At 48.8% G+C, this 20,508-nt stretch overlaps 6 protein-coding genes across 6 annotated transcripts; 5 read left to right on the top strand and 1 right to left on the bottom strand.

The window, feature by feature from the left end:
• Positions 1-363: 363 nt before the first annotated feature.
• SEC59 (dolichol kinase) lies at positions 364-3,100 on the top strand (the record flags this gene model as incomplete). The annotated part of the gene is made up of 2 exons (XM_049253109.1): positions 364-916; positions 996-3,100. The coding sequence occupies 2 exons, from the start codon at positions 364-366 to the stop codon at positions 3,098-3,100; spliced, it is 2,658 nt and encodes an 885-aa protein (XP_049107972.1).
• Positions 3,101-4,643: 1,543 nt separating this feature from the next.
• Positions 4,644-7,628, top strand: ATG1 (Serine/threonine-protein kinase; the record flags this gene model as incomplete). Its single annotated transcript, XM_049253108.1, has 3 exons — positions 4,644-4,793; positions 4,885-7,417; positions 7,477-7,628. 3 exons carry the CDS (start codon positions 4,644-4,646, stop codon positions 7,626-7,628), a joined length of 2,835 nt encoding a protein of 944 aa, XP_049107971.1.
• A 2,031-nt stretch (positions 7,629-9,659) lies between these two features.
• On the top strand, positions 9,660-11,657 carry MUP1 (methionine permease; the record flags this gene model as incomplete). Its single annotated transcript, XM_049253107.1, has 6 exons — positions 9,660-9,798; positions 9,865-10,102; positions 10,161-10,611; positions 10,664-10,928; positions 10,979-11,141; positions 11,204-11,657. The coding sequence occupies 6 exons, from the start codon at positions 9,660-9,662 to the stop codon at positions 11,655-11,657; spliced, it is 1,710 nt and encodes a 569-aa protein (XP_049107970.1).
• A 1,413-nt stretch (positions 11,658-13,070) lies between these two features.
• APE2 (Aminopeptidase 2 mitochondrial) lies at positions 13,071-15,859 on the top strand (the record flags this gene model as incomplete). The annotated part of the gene is made up of 3 exons (XM_049253106.1): positions 13,071-13,225; positions 13,290-15,675; positions 15,734-15,859. 3 exons carry the CDS (start codon positions 13,071-13,073, stop codon positions 15,857-15,859), a joined length of 2,667 nt encoding a protein of 888 aa, XP_049107969.1.
• A 645-nt stretch (positions 15,860-16,504) lies between these two features.
• Positions 16,505-18,163, top strand: LOZ57_004059 (uncharacterized protein; the record flags this gene model as incomplete). The annotated part of the gene is made up of 2 exons (XM_049253105.1): positions 16,505-16,725; positions 16,810-18,163. The coding sequence occupies 2 exons, from the start codon at positions 16,505-16,507 to the stop codon at positions 18,161-18,163; spliced, it is 1,575 nt and encodes a 524-aa protein (XP_049107968.1).
• Positions 18,164-18,719: 556 nt separating this feature from the next.
• LOZ57_004058 (uncharacterized protein) lies at positions 18,720-19,901 on the bottom strand (the record flags this gene model as incomplete). The annotated part of the gene is made up of 3 exons (XM_049253104.1): positions 18,720-18,844; positions 18,905-18,969; positions 19,042-19,901. The coding sequence occupies 3 exons, from the start codon at positions 19,899-19,901 to the stop codon at positions 18,720-18,722; spliced, it is 1,050 nt and encodes a 349-aa protein (XP_049107967.1).
• Positions 19,902-20,508: the final 607 nt, after the last annotated feature.

Below are 20,508 nucleotides of genomic sequence, written 5' to 3'. Positions count from 1 at the left end.
CTTCACGTCAACGAATACCATGTTCTATATTGTTATATCACAGAAAATAGACTCACGATGTTCGTCTGTGAAGGAGCAAGGAAGCTCCACACTAGAAGATTTAAGTTCCGGAGCTTCGCGGCAAACCCAGTTTAGTTCTCCCACACGGCGCTTCGAAACCTGAAAACATTCAAGCTCAATCCGCAGACCTTCTTCCTTACCTTTATTCTATTCTTCGCCAACCTAGATAATTCTCCTGTTCATCAAACCCTCGTCCTAGCTTCGAGCTCCCTTCGTCTGCCCGCAGCATGGCAGCCCAGATCCAGCCACTACCACCACCACAACACAGAACTTGATCGCCCCCCCTAGCAGCATATCGATGGCATGGCCGCACTCAACGACACGGACAACAGCAGCTCAGAAGACCTCGCCTCCCCGCGCCGCTCGCACATCCACTTCGCCGCTGAGCAGCTGCAGCTTCAGCAGCAACCCCTACACCGCCGCTCCCCGCACCCCTACAGCCGGCGGCGCCGCCGCGCGGACCTGCTCAGTTCGGAATTCGGCTCCAGCGACTACAGCTCGCGCTGGGTCCGCAGCCAGCGCACGTCCAGCGACAGCGGCACCGACGCGGACGACGAGGGCAATGGCATCCTGAAGAGCCTGCCTGCGCCGCTGTTTGCGGATGCGAGCGACAACGATGACGACGGCGTGTGCACGGGGAGATTGTTCAGGAGGGCTAGTCGGAGTGCAGGGGGAACTCGGAGGCGCGCTGGTGATAATGCGGATGCGCAGTCTTTGTATCCGGGCCGGTGGAGTGGGACAAAGTGGGTGGTGGAGCTGCTGCGGAGAGTGTGTGAGACCATCTGGCTGCTTACGGTGGCTGCGACGGCGCTTCTGCCGGATGAAGCGCGGTATGTTACTGGTTTCTGGCGGCGTGGTGAGTTTCTACTGAGAAGAGGGAAAAAAAACTCCCCTGGGGTTTCTGACGGTGCTAATCGGTTGGATTTTGCTTCTAGAACTATGGAGTTTTGTCCTTTTGACCACAGGCCTATATGTCCTCCTGCCTATACGAATATATCTCCGCAGGTTGCGCTGGTCGGCGTTTAAGAGAATTGCCTTCTTTCCCTTCTCGAGCGACTTTGATCCTGCTCCGCTAATATACCCTATATACCTCCCTGTGCTGGTGGCCGTCTCACTGGGAAAGCGATGCCACACTCTAATTTTACCAAATATCATACTCGGACTGTCATCGTTACCGGCGTACTCCGTTCCCCTTCAATATATGCTCAATGGTAACAGTGTCTCGCATTGGGTGGTGACTGTCATCCCGCTGATCGCGGCGGAGTTCGGGTTTGTGGGGGAGGACCCTGCGAGAGTGCTTTCGTTGCTCGACCTAGATCCCGAAAGCCTAGTTCTCCTTTTCCCTTTACACCAAGCGCTAGTGTCTGTGTTGCAATCTCTAGTCTCGACAAGTCTCCTGCCGGCCGAAATTCCGCTCCTGGCTACTGGATTGATCAATGCCATGCTTTTTACGGTTTCGCCCCAAGGCGAGATTTTCAAAGGAGTTATTTTGCTTGGAGGAATCAGCATCTTTATTTCTTGCAGACAAGTTCTTCGTTGGGGGCTAGTGCTGGCAAGAATCCCTTCTTGGAAATTTCGGCGTCCCTCGCGTGGAAAAATTAGTTCGCAAGGGCTTTGGAATATCATTGACCGCCGTGTATGCCAGAAAATCTACGGGCCGTTCAAAGCCGGATATGGGTCGCAATCAGATGATGCTGACGGCTGGGTGATTTCAGCAAATGCGAATGTGGATTTCCACTATGGGCTCAAGCTGGACACTCAGTTTGAACGTGTACCAGAGCGAATGTCGGCCAGTTTGAAGCTTCAGAACTCACTTTCTGCTGTGGACAAGCCTAATCCAGATCCGATCTTTGGCAGCGAAAGAAGCCGTCCGGTTGGCAGGCGACGAAACACCTTTTCAACCGCAGATGATGTGAAAACCACGCCGAGCGGTCGTCGCAAGCGATCCCTACCCCCTAGCCTTCAGCCATTCTTGTCGTTAACATCGGTGCAGGCCGAAGTTCGCAAACGGGCCTACGCTGCATTTGTGTACCTTGCAATCCTTTTAATCATACTTATTCCAGTCCGATTATATATCAAGCAGAATGCCCTTCAGGGCCAAGAACCATTTGGCTGGGCGATTGGCTACCTTTTTGGGAATATCCCTTCAGTGCGACTCTGGCTGGTGATGTCTAGGCTTGATGGATGGGCGTGCCTACCTTCGTGGACTAGCGGGTCAACGGCGTTTTGCCGCCTAGGCTGGATCGAACATCAACGACAAGATACATTCGGAGAAGCGAACACACGACTCTTGATCTGTGCGTACTGCGTGCTAGTTTTATGTGTGGGAATGGCGCTCGTCTTCCGGCTTAGTGCTGTTGTTGAAGTGGACACACGGCGCAAAATATTCCATGGCATGATGGTTGCAATGTTCCTACCCACGACGTTTATTGATCCAGCGTTTACTGGCCTGGCATTTATGCTTGTGCTAGCTATTTTTCTTCTACTAGAAGTTTTCAGAGCGTCACAGCTTACCCCGGTGTCTAGACCGATCACGTACTTCCTTGCACCTTATGTTGATGGAAGAGACTACCGTGGGCCTGTCGTCATTTCGCACATTTTTTTGCTGATTGGCTGCGCCATTCCCCTCTGGCTGTCCCTTGCGGGTGCACAGCATACGGGAAGCAAACCCTGGGCGGGATGGGAGATTGAAGGCCGAGATGTGAGTATGGTTAGTGGAGTCATCTGTGTCGGCATGGGCGATGCCGCAGCTTCACTAGTTGGCCGGCGATACGGACACAGAAGGTGGTTTTGGGGTGGGGACAAGAGCATAGAAGGCAGCATCGCATTTGCTCTCGCTGTCTACGTGGGGATCATGGTAGCAAAGATGTGGCTTGTGGTAGGAGGCTGGCGTGCCGAATTCCCATTACCGACAACTGCGATCAGCGCCTTTGTTGCAGCACTAGGGTCGAGCTTTACAGAAGCTGTTCTCACAGGGGGAAACGATAATGTCGTCGTCCCGTTGGTGCTATGGTTGCTTGTACGGGGCTTGGAGTTGTAATGCTTGCTTGCATAGCCCGGCAACTGTCTGGTTGTAATTATAATTACCTAGGATACGGAGTACTCTCTGTACATAACTGCATGTCGGCCAGCGACTGCCGATCACCTTGATAGCCGACTTCTTCATTCAGATTAGCATGAAAAAGACCTTTCGAGACGAAATGCGAAGACATCAGAGACTAGCAGATGACGTGATAGAATCAGAAGTGGAGCTTTCTCTCATGTATGCACTGCAAATCTGTCGTCGGCTGAGCTAGAGTCTCATGGTCCAGGATCGGCTTTGTCGGCAGTGCCAGCAGGACGATGCCGCATGTCGACTCAAGACCGGTCTGGCCCAGCGCGGGGGCCAGCTGAGGGTGTGGTGGACAGGCCGCTCTGTCGTCGAGAGGCCGCAGAGTCACGGCGTGGTGGGTGCTGGCGGTTGACGGGCGACGGCGCCCGTTGGCGGGGGCTGCGGCACGCCCCTGCGCTGTGGCGTGGCGTGGCGCGGTCGCAGGTAGCGGGTACTTCTTCGCCAGGCGTCCGGGGCATGCGAGGCGGGTACCCGATACCGCCAACGAAGCGGTCGAGTCACGGGGGGGTGTTCTAGCGTGCCAAGCCCCAACTGATCCAGCTTCCGGAGGTTTCATCCCCAGCTAGGCCTGATACGGTATCGCCCCTCTGCTGACTAAAGTAGAGGTACGCGACGTGGCAGCCTAGGTACGCTGGGCTTACGGTACTGGTACCTCGACGCCTCCCGGGCGCAGGTCATGCAGCGTGTTCCCCCCCAAGCGTCGCCTGCGGTGCCCTTCGGCACCTCCAGATGCCATCCTGCCTCGAACTCACCTCCCCCCGTCATCTGCCCGCAACACCACCCGTTTGTTTTCCTCGCCCTCCCGCCATCTCCTACTCGTTATATCTACCACCTCGTCTAATTTGACCTATCCAACTTGCCTCTGAGCTTTCTCTTCTTGACTTTCGCATACATCTCCGCCATAATACAACGCTCCCTATCTGTATCGTATCGTATTCGTCATACACGACCACCCTGCTACATTCCGGCCTCACCAGTAGCTAACAATCAAACCTTCAGTATCTTAGTATGTCTGCACCAGCTGCCTTGCAAGGGAGAGCTTCAGCTTCTCTTCACTCACTTTTATTTGCTTTCTGTTATCTTTCTCCCCTGTTCGCCTTATCGTCTGATGTCACTGTGTGTTTGTGCCTGAACAGCCAACAAAAGACAGCTCACCAGAGCTAGGATTGGCCACTATTTGCCTCTAACAAGAAATGAGGTATCTTTACTAACTGTTTTCCCCCTCATAGAACCTCCAGACAGCTTGTCTGTTGCCCACACTTCCAGACTCCAACACTTAATGCTGCCCGCTACATCGTTGGTCCGTATCTAATCGCCGCTATCGGGTCCTTATCTCCCACTCACCCCGGCGTCTTGCCGCCCCTAATGGGCCCCTGGCTTGACGCCTTGATCATTCCCGTTGCTATTTGCATGACGAGGAGCTCTTGGATCATAAATTACGCCAGAAACACGCGCTGAGCCATTGGCCACGATGACGACCCCCCATTCCCGCGAGTCGCGATCGGTGCGATCGGGGCGCAACGAAGGTGGCTACTCGAGCGAGCTTATACTGGGCAAGTACTCCATGATAGAGGAAATAGGAAAAGGCAGCTTTGCAACAGTCTACCAAGGCATTCATATTGTGAGCATCCCGCCCCCTACACCGCTTCTCGGACCCTCATGCAGGGACCCGCATTGGCCCGAGCCCAGTTGCTAACAGTCGTGAATGGTAGAAACATCGAACCTATGTCGCCATCAAAGCTGTTAACATAGGGCCTCTTAATAAGAAACTCAAGGACAATCTGAAGATGGAGATTGAAATCTTGAAGGGCCTTCAGCATCCTCATATCGTCTCTCTCATAGATTGTGATGAGTCATCCCCCTCCTGTATTCACTTAGTTATGGAATACTGTGCTCTCGGAGATCTCTCCCTTTTTATCCGAAAGCGGGATACCTTACGACAACATGAGTTAACCCGTGATATGATTGCCAAATATCCCAACCCTTCTGTTGGCGGCCTGAATGAAGTCATTGTCCGCCATTTCTTGAAGCAGCTTGCCAGTGCGCTACAGTTTCTCCGATCTAAGGACCTGATTCATCGTGATCTCAAACCACAGAACCTCCTCCTGAACCCGTCCCCTAGCTCATATACAAAAGGCCTTCTCAGAATAATGCCCTATAAAACTAGGAGTGATTCATTTACCCCTTTAGTAGGGGTTGCGTCATTACCTATGCTTAAGATAGCCGATTTCGGGTTTGCGCGGTCACTTCCTTCCACCTCGCTGGCAGAAACTCTTTGCGGCTCTCCTCTTTATATGGCCCCGGAAATCCTTAGATACGAAAAGTATGATGCCAAAGCCGATCTTTGGTCGGTTGGTACCGTTTTATTCGAAATGCTTTTAGGACGCTCCCCTTTCAGAGCCGGAAACCATGTCGACTTGCTTAGGAAGATAGAAAAAAATGAGGACAAGATACGGTTTCCATCGCAGACTGAAGTATCGGAGCCCATGAAGACGCTGATACGTAGCCTTTTGAAACGAAACCCGGTAGAGAGAGTGAGCTTCAACGACTTCTTTGCCTCATCAGTTGTTCAAGGCGATATACCCGGACTCGCCGAAGAAGATATACGGGAACAGATCACAACACCTTTAAGTATCGCTCTACAAGCGGCTCAGAATGATCCTTTCGCGACTCGTTCAGGAAGAGAGCCCAACTTGGAGGACTCTCGACTACTTAATAAAATCGCTACTCCCTCTCGACGACTTTCAGGGAATTACACCCGTCAACCTATAAACACCGCCAAGAAATTCGAAAAGACGGATTTGCAGCGGGTAGCTGTTACAGCGAGAAAATCTATCATAACGGCTTCTGCCTCTGTATACGAAGATTGCCAAACTAGAGACGATAGGGAATATCCCGGACCGTCTAGCCTACCAAAGGACAGCGTTATGAGGAGAAAGATCTCGTCAGAGAAAGAGGCCCAGGCTATCTTGGAGAGAGAACGGGCTGAAATTGACCTTGCTCTCGAACAGGATTACGTCGTGGTGGAGAAGAGAGCTGTTGAAGTAAATGCTTTTGCTGACGAATTAGCTGCCAGTCCCCGTTTGCAACAACACCATGCCACAGGGAAGCACTCTGGCGCTCTTGTTCGTCGTGCAACTACCACAGCTACCCCACAAGTATCTAGTTCTCCTCGTGATTCCCCATCCCGAGCAGTGCCCATTGCATACAGTAAATCTCGCTCTGGATCAATTCATCAACGCCATGCATCGTATGACCCAAGATACGGTCCTAGCCCGACATCTGCAACTTCCGCCATATCTAAAGCAATCAAGCAGGCGAGTGGACGGCTTTTTGGGTACAGCTTCTCTCCGCCTTTAAACCAAAATAAGGCAGGGCGGTCTCCGCCTATCACGTATAATTCGTACCCATCCTGCCTAGTGGGTCAAAGCAAGCGGACGCAGCCTGTAGACGAAGAGGGGAAATTCGCTGCAGATCTTGAGGCCTTGGGAAACCGGTGCAATGTCGTTTTAGGCTTTGCTGAAGTGAAGTATGAACAAATATTCCTATCTCCAGCTAAAGATTCAACTGTCAATCCTCCAAATAACCAAGAAGCTGCGGAATCCTCCGAAGCTGGTGATACTGGTATGACCCCTGATGCAACGTTCTCCGTTGCGGAAGAAGCTCTTGTTCTTTATCTAAAAACCCTGGCATTACTTGCTAAGGTACTGGATATTGCTGGCGCGTGGTGGGTACAAATAAACTATGGCGAAAATCTTGGAAAATACCCAGGTGTCAATACAGGTATTCGTGTCAATAATGTTGTTCAGTGGGCTAGAAACCAGTTCAATGAAGTGCTACAAAAAGCAGAGGGATCGCGACAAGGACTACTGGATGCTCAGCAAAAATTACCGGTAGACCACCCATACCATGCTAACCAAGTCGGAATTCAACACATCGACCCCATTGCCCAGTCTCCTGACCAAGCTATTCTGAGCTCTGGTATCACTGCCGAGAAATTACTTTACGACAGAGCACTCGAGCTAAGTAAGTCAGCCGCGATTAGTGAGCTTACTGGCGAAGATTTTTATACCAGTAAGATCATGTATGGGACGGCAATACAGATGCTCGAGGCGGTGTTGGAAGGAGAAGATATACCTCGCTTAAGAAGTGATCAATCCAGCGAAGCGGCAAATCCGTCAGTAAATGATGATGATTTAGAAATGTCGAGCATACAGAGTGAGGACCGAGAAATTGTCACAAAATGTATGATCTGCCTTAATACACGTTTTTATACAAATGGCCGTTCACTAATTTATATATAGTGATTAACAGTGTACGCACACGAATGGCAGCACTCCATAAGAAGATAAAAATGAAAGAACAGGCTGCTTCACCGATGCTACCACCTCTACGAGGAACAAACTCTCCAAAGGCGGTCGCATCTCCAATAATACCTCACGCCTCTTCGCGTTGAATGTCTTGCCACAGATGGTATTGGCTCTGCCATCCAAGATCGAATGGTAGAAAGCCTGAAGACCCGAAATCGAACTTGGGTAATTTTATACCTTTCACTCCAAATGTGCCGAAAAAGACACAAATTCCTTACCATTTCAGCCCGTCTCTCATGGCAGTGCTGTTTTCTTGCTCGTGGATTGCAATTCTGCGAATAACCATATATAGCCTTTTACTACATTGCAGAAGTAGTATTAAGGGCCATTATATAGTGATATTGACACTCCAGTTTCTTCTCCTGCGAAACCCTCAGATGCATTCTACGTTCGTCTTACTTTGTGTTCTGCCATTCAGCGTCATGCCATGTTGTTTCTCACATTTCTCTTAAAGATATTTTCGGGGCTATTTACTTTCATATTTACTTCTTATAGTGCATATCTTTCTTTCCCTGACTATTAATTTCAGCTTCGATGCCTCAACCGAAGGTCTTATTCGAAGCTGACCGATTGAGCTGCGCATTCACAAATTCTGTTATGTGCTTTCTTTTCTTTTTCTTTTTCTTTTTTTCATTGCTGGAGCCTGTTCAATTTGGAGTTTTAACACAATCCGCCTTCCAGGAGTTTTGGTTACTTGGAGATGGTCTAGGCGAAATATCGATTTTTTATTCCCTGTATTTCGATTTTCTTCTGGGGGTTTCCTATCCATACAACGTTCTGGAAGTGGGTTTGTCGAATAATGTGGCACTCCTTGTTCCAATGAATTGGCTATGTCTAGTCGGCTTTATATTATCAGGGTAGGATAATGGGAAAGATGGTCGGTCCCCTGGAGTGGTTGGTAGCTTTGTTTGCATTTCACAAGAGGTGTTATATCTCCTTTACCCGTGGGTTGTCTACTCTGCTACACAGGTTTGCAGTATGTGCTGGATGAAGATAATTGTTGAGGGTTGCACTGACTCCCAAGACCCTATGAAACAGGTGACGGAGAAATAAATGCCTCATGAATAAATAAACACCTTTGAAAGTATCCTTATATATATACTATGCACTCTTGACTTTCAGGCATAAAGGCACGTTGTAAGAAGTGCAAAGTGGCATTATGCTTTTCGCCACATATTTGCAGCAATCCAGCACGCGGAACAACCACAGTATTCACATATCCCAAATTTCTCGGAGGGTGGCATCGAAGTTCCTGGGCTCCGCCTGTTTTCAATTAGTGAGCATCGTCTTTTTAGTTATTAGTTGTTGAGTCCAGTGCAATGTCTTGGAAGAGGATATATGCAGGTCTTGTTGTTGTGCTCGAGGTGGAGGCTTTTACTTCTGGTTAGCTAGTTAGATGTTTTAAACCCAACACCAAGGGGTCATAAAGATGCTACCTCGAAGGTGCATACATCGATCTGCATGAAGGGATGGCCCCGGATGTATATATATATATATTGTACATATAACTGCACAGACAAGTAGCGTGTGTGTGCATCAGCCAGTATATCCTGTAAATAGTTTGTCTGGCACGGCTATGCAGTGCAGTGGTACGAACTCTAATGAGCGAATCAGAGATCGCTCTCAGGTTGCCGTCTGTGCAGAGTCCAAAGGCAACAAGTCTTTATTGACCCTATCAGGAATCTGGGTAAGCAGATTTCAACTGCGCAGCATCAACCTACCAATGTTCGCGTCGGCAAGAGGGCAATATCGGCCGATGCTCGGGTTTCTGATGCCATATGAATAGTCTCTAGATATCGTCAGTCCACTTGCGAGAGAAACTCTCGCGTAAAGAAGCTAAAAATGGCTCATTTCACTCGCCATATGAAGCTATCTTAACCCGAGTGTTTAATTATATCAGAGGATTTCAAATATCCCTTCGGTTGTATGGGATGCTCACTAAAGCTGGATACTCTTAAGAGATGCAGCACAGAAACGAAGTTGGCCGTCACTTTGGGCTCTTTCTCTTGTTTGTCCGCGCTTTCCTGGATAAACACCCTATGCGCTATAGCGACATTTCTAGCGGCGTCGTAACTTCGATCCCAAAACATATGCACATTTCTATTGCAATAGTATAAATGGCTCCCATAGAAAATATCGAGCTTCAGTCTATCTCAGCATTTGGTGTTAGTAGTGACAGCTCCACCCAGGTCTCGCGAGGATATGTATCGGACACTGCCCAAACTACATTGAGTTCTAAATCTCTGGAGCAATTGGGTGCGTTGGCCTGTTCCATGTTCCATTTATCCACATTGTTAAATCTAACATGGGTGGATTTTTTAGACTCGGAGGGAACGGTTCGGTACGATGACATTCCCGAGGAGCGAAAGCAGATAGGAGCTTTCACAGCCACCTTCCTTGTCTTTAATAGAATAATCGGCACAGGGATATTTGCCACTCCCAGCACGGTTTTAGCTTTGACTGGAAGCGTGGGAATGTCGCTGGTTGTATGGTTTTTGGGAATGATCATTGCTATGGCGGGTACTGCGGTTTACCTAGAGTTTGGAACAGCCATTCCTATGTAAGTTGAAAATGGCAAATTGTGGCCCATCATATAATTTACTGGTATGAAACATTAGAAACGGCGGAGAGAAGAATTACCTGGAGTATGTATATACAAGGCCAAAATTCCTTGCGACAGCGATGTATGCCTCGTATGCCCTCCTGCTAGGCTGGGCTGCCGGAAACAGTGTTATTTTCGGCGAATATCTTCTCCATGCTATAGGATTCGAAGTCAATCGATGGAACCAGCGAGGTATTGGGTTTTTGTGTATCACAGCGGCCTTCGCTATTCATACTACGGCTGTGAACTGGGGCATTCGTGTCCAAAATGCGCTGGGCGTTATGAAATTGGTCGTCGTTCTTTTGATTGTTGTTGGAGGCCTTTTGGCGTGTGCTGGGTTTGTGAACATAGAGCGACCGCGCAATTTCGAGCAACCTTGGGGCGAGAAACCGCCTACAGCGTATGGGGTGGTGACAGGTTTGTATAACGTGATCTGGTCGTATGTTGGGTATGCAAATGCAAATTATGTACGAGACCCAAGGCCTTTGGATCGTCAATAATCCGCTAACATTGTATCAGTGCCTCAGTGAGACTCGACACCCAGTACGCACACTTAAAATAGCCCTGCCAGTTGGTATTTGTATGGTTGGGGCTCTATATTTCCTTGTCAACATCGCCTACTTTGCCGCTGTCCCCAAAGAAGAGATGCTAGCATCGGGGAGAAAACTGGCAGCATCTTTCTTCCGAAATGTTTTCGGATCTAAAGCAGAGCGAGCTTTATCAGTATTCGTTGCGTTCTGCGCTTTTGGAAATGTGCTTGCTATTCTCTTCTCTCAGGGACGCAGTATGTAGTGGCTCGTCCTCTGCTCCAATGGTGCTGCTAACCTGATGTAGTTATTCAGTCTTTAGGGAGAGAGGGACTCTTGCCATTATCGTCGTTTTGGGCCAGTAATCGACCGTTTAATTCCCCCGCCGCTGGGCTTCTTGAGCAGTATGTGGTCTCGGTATTTATCATGCTCGTGCCACCTCCTGGAGATGCATATGATTTTCTTCTTAAGTGCGTCAATTCTACCCTTGATTTAAAATTTCACTTATACTGTGGCCCTGACGGACTTATAGTCTCATCGGATACCCTCTTTCGGTTATAAACGTCTTTGTCTCTGGGGGGCTTATTCATATTTATTTTTTTCCAGCTCGTTACCAAAACTGGTATCCCGGCTTCCGTGCTTCTTTACCGGTTGCTATATTTTTCTTTCTTTGCAATCTTTACCTGGTCGTGGCACCGTTCCTCCCTCCACCAGATAAAAGCGACAATGTATATGACAGCATGCCATATTATATCCACTGCGTGGGTGGAATTGCGATCTTTGGCATTGGAGCACTGTATTGGCTGGTTTGGGCTAGAATTCTTCCTTGGACAGGGGGATATCAACTCAGCGAAGAAACAACTGTAGGGAGTGATGGCTGGAGCCGAAAGGTGATCAGCCGCGCATCAACTGCTCCAGAATTAGGTGCAGCTGAGCACAAAGATAAAAATATGTGGGCATGGGTGGGAAAATGGCATACTGCGTAAATGCCGAAAAAATATTAGTCCAGTTGAACTTTTGAAGCGGCAAAGAGAAGTCATTGACTTATGATAGAGCTTGAAAAATATAGCTATGCTGACTAACTTAGATACAGCATAATATAAAAGCAGGCGAAGATGTCCCAGGCTCCTATGGGGATGCATTCCACATCTGGTATTGCGAGAACACCACGGATCGACCCCCTCAAACATGCCGGTGAAACCTGATCTAGCAGGAGAACCTAACTAGCGAACTTATACCTAACTGTGTGTAGTAAAAAAAACACCGTAGGCAATACATGTCCGCAATTTCTGCAAAATAATAACTAGTGGGCACAGCCATGGTTGCACCCTGAAAGGCTGAAATCCGGACCGTTGTAGTGCTATTTGGGTATAGACAGACCGATGGCTTGAATTCGAGGCGTTTAAGTAGAACGGCAAGTATATACATATATACAAAAGGTGAAAACCGGATGGGTGCTTCGTCACATCATCCCTTTTGAAATACCATCTTAGGAGAATCTGACCTAAGCGTAGTTTGTTAAGTTGTGGTCACTCGTGATGGCCATAAATTAAAGGACCATACGAATCGCATAATTCAAGGAATGCTAAGTTCCAACAGCACTCTGTAGGGCTCAATAGAGAATTGTGTTTGGCGGATCTTGAACAAAAATCAAAACGCGATGAAAATAATCTGAGAATCTTGGCGGACACTCGTTTTAGGCTTAGCCTTCGGATATTAGCTGTTCCGTTAAGGCTTCGGAATGCATCATTGTTAATCCGAGAAGCCAACCAGGAGGCAGAAGTCATTAGTCTCTGCTTACATAATCCAGCAAGCTTCGATCGAAAAGCTTTCGAGACGCCGGATGCGGAAATGCGAAGCCAGATTGATCTCGACGCGCGCATGATATCTGGCTAGTGTTTGGCGGTGTTGGGTATTGGTGTGTTCTGCGGTCTCTGTAGCCAGACATTGGTCTGCTGTGCTGGATTGGCGCTCGGTTTCCAGTACACCCTTTCTCTCTTTTGTGCGCAGACGAGGGCTGGCTTTGTCTGTTTGCGGCGTGATCTCGGAGGGATTAACTAACAAACTCGGGCGGGCTGGGGCTTGGGGCGGCTGAAGTCTTCGCTAATTAACTAGCGGTGTCGTGCAGTCCGTCGTGCCTGCTGAGGTCTGGCTCGATGCTACCCCTCCATCGTAGTAGGCTTGTTCGCTCGGCCATCAACATCGTCGGCCGCACCCAATTCCTTCTTCCTCCCTCTCGTTTAACATCCTCTACTTTACGACCAAGCAGCGCTCGTAATCTTAGATCTCTATCCTCCGCCGTCCGTTCTAGATCTTCCCCGCTACTTCCTAGAGCAACTACCCCTCGTGTTTCCAGCTTTGGTCCTCGCCAGTTCAAAAGGGCGTGCTCGTGTCGAAACATGTGTCGATCTATGGGAGATGATACCGCTGGGGGAGCCGCCTCAATTGCCGCCGGTCGTGAAATCTTGCCTACTAATGTCCGGCCTTTACATTATAATTTGAGCTTGGAGCCTGATTTCAAGACTTTTACTTACGATGGAACGGTCATTATTGAGTGTGTTATCTCTTACCTCGAATATTTCTGTCCAAGCACGTTTGCTAATCATCAATTCTTCCAGTCTTGACGTCGTGGAGCCAACCAGTTCGATCACGCTAAATGCATTGGACCTCAAAGTTGATTCCGCAACCCTGATGTGGGGTGATGAATCGGAGCTGTTGGCTCATAGTATCAAAACAGACATCGAGAAACAGACCGTAACTTCTACATTTGGACTAGAGCTAGCTGCTGGCTCTAAGGTTAGGTTGAAGCATACATTCTCTGGCAAATTGACGGACAACATGGCTGGTTTCTACAGGTGCTCTTACCAGGACACTAATGGGAATACAAAATATATCGCCTCCACTCAGATGGAGCCGACAGATGCCCGGCGAGCGTTCCCGTGCTTTGACGAGCCGGCTCTTAAGGCAGAGTTCACGGTCACGCTCATCGCGGACAAGAAAATGACTTGCTTGAGTAACATGGATGTTGCCCTGGAAAAGGAAGTTAGCTCAGAGATGAGTGATGAGCTTAGGAAAGCGGTCACCTTCAATAGGTCTCCCCGTATGTCGACTTATCTCCTGGCTTTCATTATCGGAGAGCTTGACCATATCGAGACGAACTCCTTCCGCGTGCCTATTCGTGTATACGCTACCCCTGACCAGAATATCCAACATGGTAAGTTTTCTCTAGAACTGGCGGCTAGAACTTTGGAATTCTACGAGAAGGCCTTCGACAGCAAATTCCCCCTCCCAAAGATGGACATGGTTGCCATCCCGGATTTCGCAGCTGGGGCGATGGAGAATTGGGGACTGATAACCTACCGTATTGTGGATGTGCTCTATGATGAGAAAACCACCGGTGCTTCGACCAAGGAAAGAATTGCTGAAACAGTCCAGCACGAGCTTGCCCATCAATGGTTCGGCAATTTGGTGACGATGGATTTCTGGGATGGATTATGGCTCAACGAAGGCTTTGCTACCTGGATGTCATGGTATTCATGCAATAAGTTCTTCCCTGAGTGGAATGTCTGGCAGAGCTATGTTGTGAATGATCTTCAGAGTGCTCTGGCCCTTGACGCTTTGCGAAGCAGTCATCCTATTGAGGTTCCAGTAAAACGTGCCGATGAGATTAACCAAATTTTTGACGCCATCTCTTATTCTAAGGGCTCGGCTGTCCTTCGCATGATATCTATGTATATGGGCGAAGAGAAGTTTCTGGAGGGTATTCGTTTATATTTGCGAAAACATGCTTACGGCAATACAACTACCTCGGACTTATGGGCTGCTCTCAGCGAGGTTAGCGGAAAGCCGATTGAGTCCGTTATGGAAGTTTGGACCAAAAAGGTTGGATATCCCGTTGTCACTGTTGAGGAGAAGCCGGAGGCCAAAGCGATATCCGTCCAGCAACATCGCTATCTCAGAACAGCAGATGTCAAGCCCGAAGAAGATTCAACGATCTACCCTGTCGTTTTACGATTGAAGAATGAGACATCTGTGGATGAAACCGTCATGTTAACAGAGCGAAAGCAGGAGATCAAAGTTCCAGATATGGATTTCTTCAAGCTGAACGCGGATCACTCTAGTCTCTTCAGAACGTGCTATAGTCCCGCTAGACTTGAGAAGTTGGGTAAAGATGCCAAAGCTGGTCTTCTCAGTGTTGAGGATAGAGCCGGTATGATTGCCGACGCGGGGGTTCTTGCTTCTTCCGGACACCAAACCACCTCTGGGAGTCTTTCCCTGCTGAAAAGCTTTGACAATGAGTCGGAATTTGTTGTATGGAATCAGATTATCAGTCAACTGGGTTCCATCCGCAGTTCTTGGGTATTTGAGGATTCCCAGGTTAAAGATGCTCTCAAGGCTTTCCAACGTAATCTAAGCAGTGCCAAAGCTCATGAGCTTGGATGGGAGTTTTCGGAGACCGATGGCCACGTTTTGCAACAATTCAAGGCTATGATGTTCGGCACAGCCGGAGCAGCTGGCGACCAAAAGATCATTGATGCGGCTAAGGAGATGTTCCGTAATTTCGCCGATGGGGATTATACAGCCATCCACCCCAACCTGCGAGCCAGCGTATTTGACCTTGTTCTTCGGAACGGGGGAGAGAAAGAATATAACATCATTTTTGATCGGTATAAGAAAGCGTCCACGTCTACGGAGAAGAACACGGCGCTCCGGTCTTTGGGAAGTGCTCAGCAGCCGGAATTGATCCAACGCACCCTGAAACTAGCATTGTCGGATGAGGTACGGGCGCAGGACATTTACATGCCGCTGTCCAGCCTTCGAGTACACACAGCCGGAATTACCGCGCGGTGGGAATGGCTAAAAAAGGACTGGGATGCAGTGGTCAAGCGATTACCGCCGGCATTCTCCATGCTAGGCACAGTTATACAAATGTGTACTGGTTCTCTGACAACGTATGAACAATTGAAGGACGTCGAGGATTTCTTCAAGGATAAAGAAACGAAGGTTTGACGGCCCTTTACTTTGTAATTTGAGTGTGGTTGTAGCTAATGACGGTGGATAGGGATTCGACCGATCCCTGGAACAAGCCTTGGATTCAATCCGCGCAAAGGCCGGCTGGGTTCAGCGTGATCGACAGGAAGTGGCGGCATGGCTAAAGACGAATGGATATCTTAACTCGAAGCTGTAGATTGGCCCTGGGATTAAAGTGCGACGAGAACAGTACGGAGTACGACCGTTGCTTTGGGGTGCATGACCCAGTTCGAATCCAAATGGAGGCGAGCAACATAACTACTTTCTCGAAGGTCGGGAGTAACCCAGTATAGAGTTATAGAAGAAGAATACGATTATCCGTCTCAACTCATACCCCTTCTAAGCAGACTGTACGGAATGAACAGGCGGCGGGTCCGACTTCACGGTCAGTCGTAGCATTTGATGGAGGAGGTTCGCCTCGTGTCTCTATTTTGGCTGTTTGGCCTGTTTGCTTGCTAGCTAATTTAACCAAGCCCTGTTGCTGACATAAGCTAACCCCGCACGTGCGGCCCGCCAGGCCAGGGCAACGGGCCAATCAGCGCAGAACGTGATGCGACTTCACTTCCAATCACGCCTGCTGTTGCCGGCTCTCTCACGCTGCGAGCGGGCTCTCTGCGGGCGTATTTATCCCGCCCGCCCTGCTCGTTCTTTTCATTTCTTTTTTTTTTTTTTTCTGCGGCCTCCATAACGTCCTCCGTTGGTTAGTCTGAGCGTTTCTCGCGGAGCATTGGTTGGGTGATTGTGCCATTGAGCTCCGTATCAATTTCAATCTCTACCAAGAGCTTTCAGGGCCGGCTCCAGAATGGCTGATAGAGGCTCCCATGCAGCTCTGCTGTCATACCAGGACGATGAGGAGGCAACTCCTCGTCGAGTCGAGGCTCATGCCTCCGCAGCAAGGCGACGGAGCTTGTTCTCAAAAAATGGCAAGGCAGGGCCTCTGATGACATTTTTTAGTTTGAATATAGTTACTGTTGTTACCGCTTTGGTGCTGATGGTGCTTTTTGGCGGAATTATGGCCCCGCTGTATGTTGCCCTGTGGTTTTGTGACATCTATCATTTGGGCCAAGGCCCATAGCTGGGAGCTGAAAATTAACTGCTGGGAAACAGGGTTTCACGCCGAGTGATGTATCGACGAGACTTCCAATGCAGCACTGTTGAAGATGGCTATAGATGCTACCAGCCAGAGGCTATGCTGTGGGGCCAATACTCCCCCTATTCGACTTTGAAGTTCAAATCCCCTATCCCTCAGGATGTTCCGCGGGGCTGCACCGTCAATTTTGCCCAGATGCTATCTCGCCACGGAGCAAGATATCCTACTGAGTCAAAGACAAAAGCGTATGCCAAGCTTATCACCAAAATCCAGAACACCACCACTTCTTATATGGATAAATTCAAGTTCCTACAGACCTTCAAATATGAGTTACTGAGCGCAGAAATGACGGAATTCGGTAACACTCAACTCGTTCATTCCGGGTCCAAGTTCTACCGACGTTACCAGAACCTTGCAAAGAACCACCAACCGTTTGTTCGTGCCTCTGGGTCCTCTCGAGTAATCAAATCTGCAGAACGATTTATTGATGGTTTCCATCAATTCAAGCTTCGTGACCCAGATTCCGTGGGAAAGGAGCCTCCAAAGCTTGGGTTGATTATTCCAGAAGGAGACTTCAATAACACACTTGATCACGCCATATGCACCAATTTCGAAAAGAACGAGTATGGTGATGACGTCCAGAAGAAGTTTCTTGCTACCTTTGCCCCAAAAATCCTTGAACGTGTTAAGAAAGGTCTTGTTGGAGCAGATCTCAGCACCAAAGAAGTTATCTACATGATGGACATGTGCTCTTTCCACACTGTTGCACTGACAAAAGATGCAAGCAAATTGTCTCCATTCTGCGAGCTTTTCACTCGTGGTGAATGGATCGACTACGATTACTATCAGTCCCTAGGAAAATATTACGGTTACGGTAATGGACACCCACTTGGTCCCGAACAGGGTATTGGGTTCACGAACGAACTCATCGCCCGCTTGACAAACACTCCTGTTAAGGATAATACAAGCACAAACCGAACGCTCAACGCCAACCCAGCCACCTTCCCCCTTAACGCCACTCTTTATGCAGACTTCAGCCACGACAACACCATGACATCAATTTTCGCGGCTCTCGGCCTTTTCAACGGTACTACGCCACTTCCCATGGACCGGGTCCAGACACCAGCGCAGTCAAACGGGTATGCCGCCTCATGGACTGTGCCATTCGGAGCCCGAGCTTATGTCGAGAAAATGACTTGCGACTGGTCCCCGAAAAAGAACACGGAATACGTGAGAATTTTGATCAACGACCGGGTCTTCCCACTGTACGGTTGTAAAGTAGACTCTTTGGGACGCTGCGAGCTAAATGACTTTGTCCAAGGACTGGGCTTTGCTAGGAGTGGTGGAAAGTGGGCCAGCTGCTTTAAATAGGGAAACAGCTTTTGACTTTGATTATTTTTCCTTTGATACACAAGTATTAGTTAAAATCCGAGCTGTTAAGGATGGACGGAATTGATTGGCATGGAAAAGAGCATGGTGAATGGGACAAAATGCATGGTATTATTCTTGTTTGGTATAGCATACCTATGTTACCTGATAAACGCAGTAATAGATCATCATAGGAATGACAAAAATTCCAACCGAGGTCTATGAAGCTTCTCACACTCGATGTCCGTTCTAAGATAGTAAAGAATTGGCTCTTGCGAAATTGCGTCTAGATTTCTGCCTGACATGCTTGGGGACTCTGGACTGTATCTATGATGGCAAAAACGAGTTCAAAATCGGGGGACATGGGTCATAATAGGGGAGTATCGTTACTAGCGGTAGTACACAATGGGGAGAAAACGATGGAAAATATATACAGCGTAAAAACATCGAAAGCTAGTTGGCCATTAACATATAGCTGAAAGAAAAGTTCATTAAGCGGATAGGCTTATTGGTTGAGGGGAGAATGGATGACGGAGAAAATACGCCCAGGGGAAAAGGGTCATGTTGTTGAGCTATTTCTTGATGATTCTGTGGAAGCCGACGAGTTGAACGATTCATTCGAAGACCCCGAGGGGGGGAAGGCATTCGCTCCTGGAAGGCTCCGAGGTGTTTTGTCGTAGAATACTATTGCAAGTGGGTTAGTTGGGGCTTTTCATGATATTGATTCAGTATAGAATAGCTCACCTCGTTCATATAACGCCCAGCTGGTACATATTAGAATTGGCATCGCAACCATTCCAGCTAGCCATCTATTCACGAAGCCCGGCATGTTAGCTCTTCTACTCCCTCCAAGCAGCAAATATGACAAGGGGGTAACAAACCTTCTCGACAGAGCTTTGTATTTCTTCGTCTTCCTGATATCTTCCGGTGCAGGAGGGTACTGCGCCCTGGGCTGCGACGGCATACTCCTCTGCGCTCCAATCCGCGTTATCTCATCTAGGTTTCGAACAACGGCCTGTTTACCGGTCGCAGGGCCCACTTTGAAGCCATTGTTCGTGGGGTCTGGGAGTATCTTCCGGGATTTCGAGATTGAGGAGGCGAGATTGGAGACGGGTGTTTTTGGCGGAGGCATGGCGGTGACTGCAGGAATAGCGGGGGGAGGAGGAGGAGGAGGAGGAGGGATAGAAGAAGAGCCGGTGGTAGCGCGTAGGGCGGAGAGGATTGTTGACTGCTGGATGGCCGTGGGAGCTGGCGACTTTGGCCCAGTCTGCGTGCGTTCCGGCTCTGTTGGCGCGATCTCGTCTGCTTTTGATATGGCGCTTTTTTGCTGCGATGCCTGTGAACTCACAGCGGCTGTCAATGCTTCGGCTGGCTGCTCTTGATGGCCAAAACTCTCCAATTGACTGGCTTGCTTTGCTTTCTCTGCCTTGACTAACTTCACAGTCCGGGGTTTTCGAGATGTCGTCGTGGAGTCTTTCTCGTTTGTCTTCAGCTCAGCGCTCGCACCTTTTTCTCCCTGCTTTAATAATGCGGCCTTTGGGCGGCTTTCTTTGACCTTAAGAGCCTCTGCTGCTCGATTATTCCCCGTCTGTGCGCGCGCTGTGGCTTTGGGCTCCGCTGGTGCTTTTTTGCTTGATTTGGCGGGTTTCTTGGCCGGCGTCGCTTTGGCGGTTGACGCCGAACTTTCGACTTTCTTTGGGCGCCCGCGTTTCTTTTTGACTTCAACTTCGGCGTCTGACATGTTGTTCTGTTTCAATCGATTTTCCGAGCTCGCTGTGTCGCATCTTCCAAATAGCACTTTTTGGAGATGCACACTTTCTTCGAGAGCAAATTAACGGCCTTCAAATACGCGAGATCCGGGAGCATTCCTTTAACGACACGTTTAATTAGCGATCTCTTTTCTTGGGACGCGATCTTTTAGACTCCGTTGTTAAGAATTCATCCATCTTGGCAGGGCGCGTCTCGCGCGTTAAATATCGGAGCTTCGTGAAGACTGTTCTGGGAAAAAGCTGGACGCTATTTTTGGATGTCTATGGTATGTAATGCCTATCTAGGAAGAGGAACTTAATGGCTTTCTGTTTCTACGGCATTAGATACGGAGAAGCACGCCCATCAGACGATATAATCGAAGCCGTCATGACTGTCCGTCACCCCATTATGTCCATCCTAATGCGAGTTGCAACAGCTTAAACATAAGTGTACATACATACCGTAATTTCTATATGTTGAGTGATATATGGAATGTCTTTATTTTCCTATAGCTTTGACCAAAGGACTTTGGCTGGCAGCTGGTCTGGAAAATTCCTTGAGAGCGGCTATACGATATGTTGGAGCCAGATCATGACTAT

The sequence above is a fragment of the Ophidiomyces ophidiicola genome, assembly GCF_022830035.1.
Source record: "Ophidiomyces ophidiicola strain CBS 122913 chromosome Unknown scaffold_15, whole genome shotgun sequence".
NCBI classification, from domain to species: Eukaryota; Fungi; Ascomycota; class Eurotiomycetes; order Onygenales; family Onygenaceae; genus Ophidiomyces; species Ophidiomyces ophidiicola.
The sequence above is the reverse complement of the archived record's forward strand: the minus strand, read 5'-3'. Positions and strand labels throughout refer to the sequence as shown.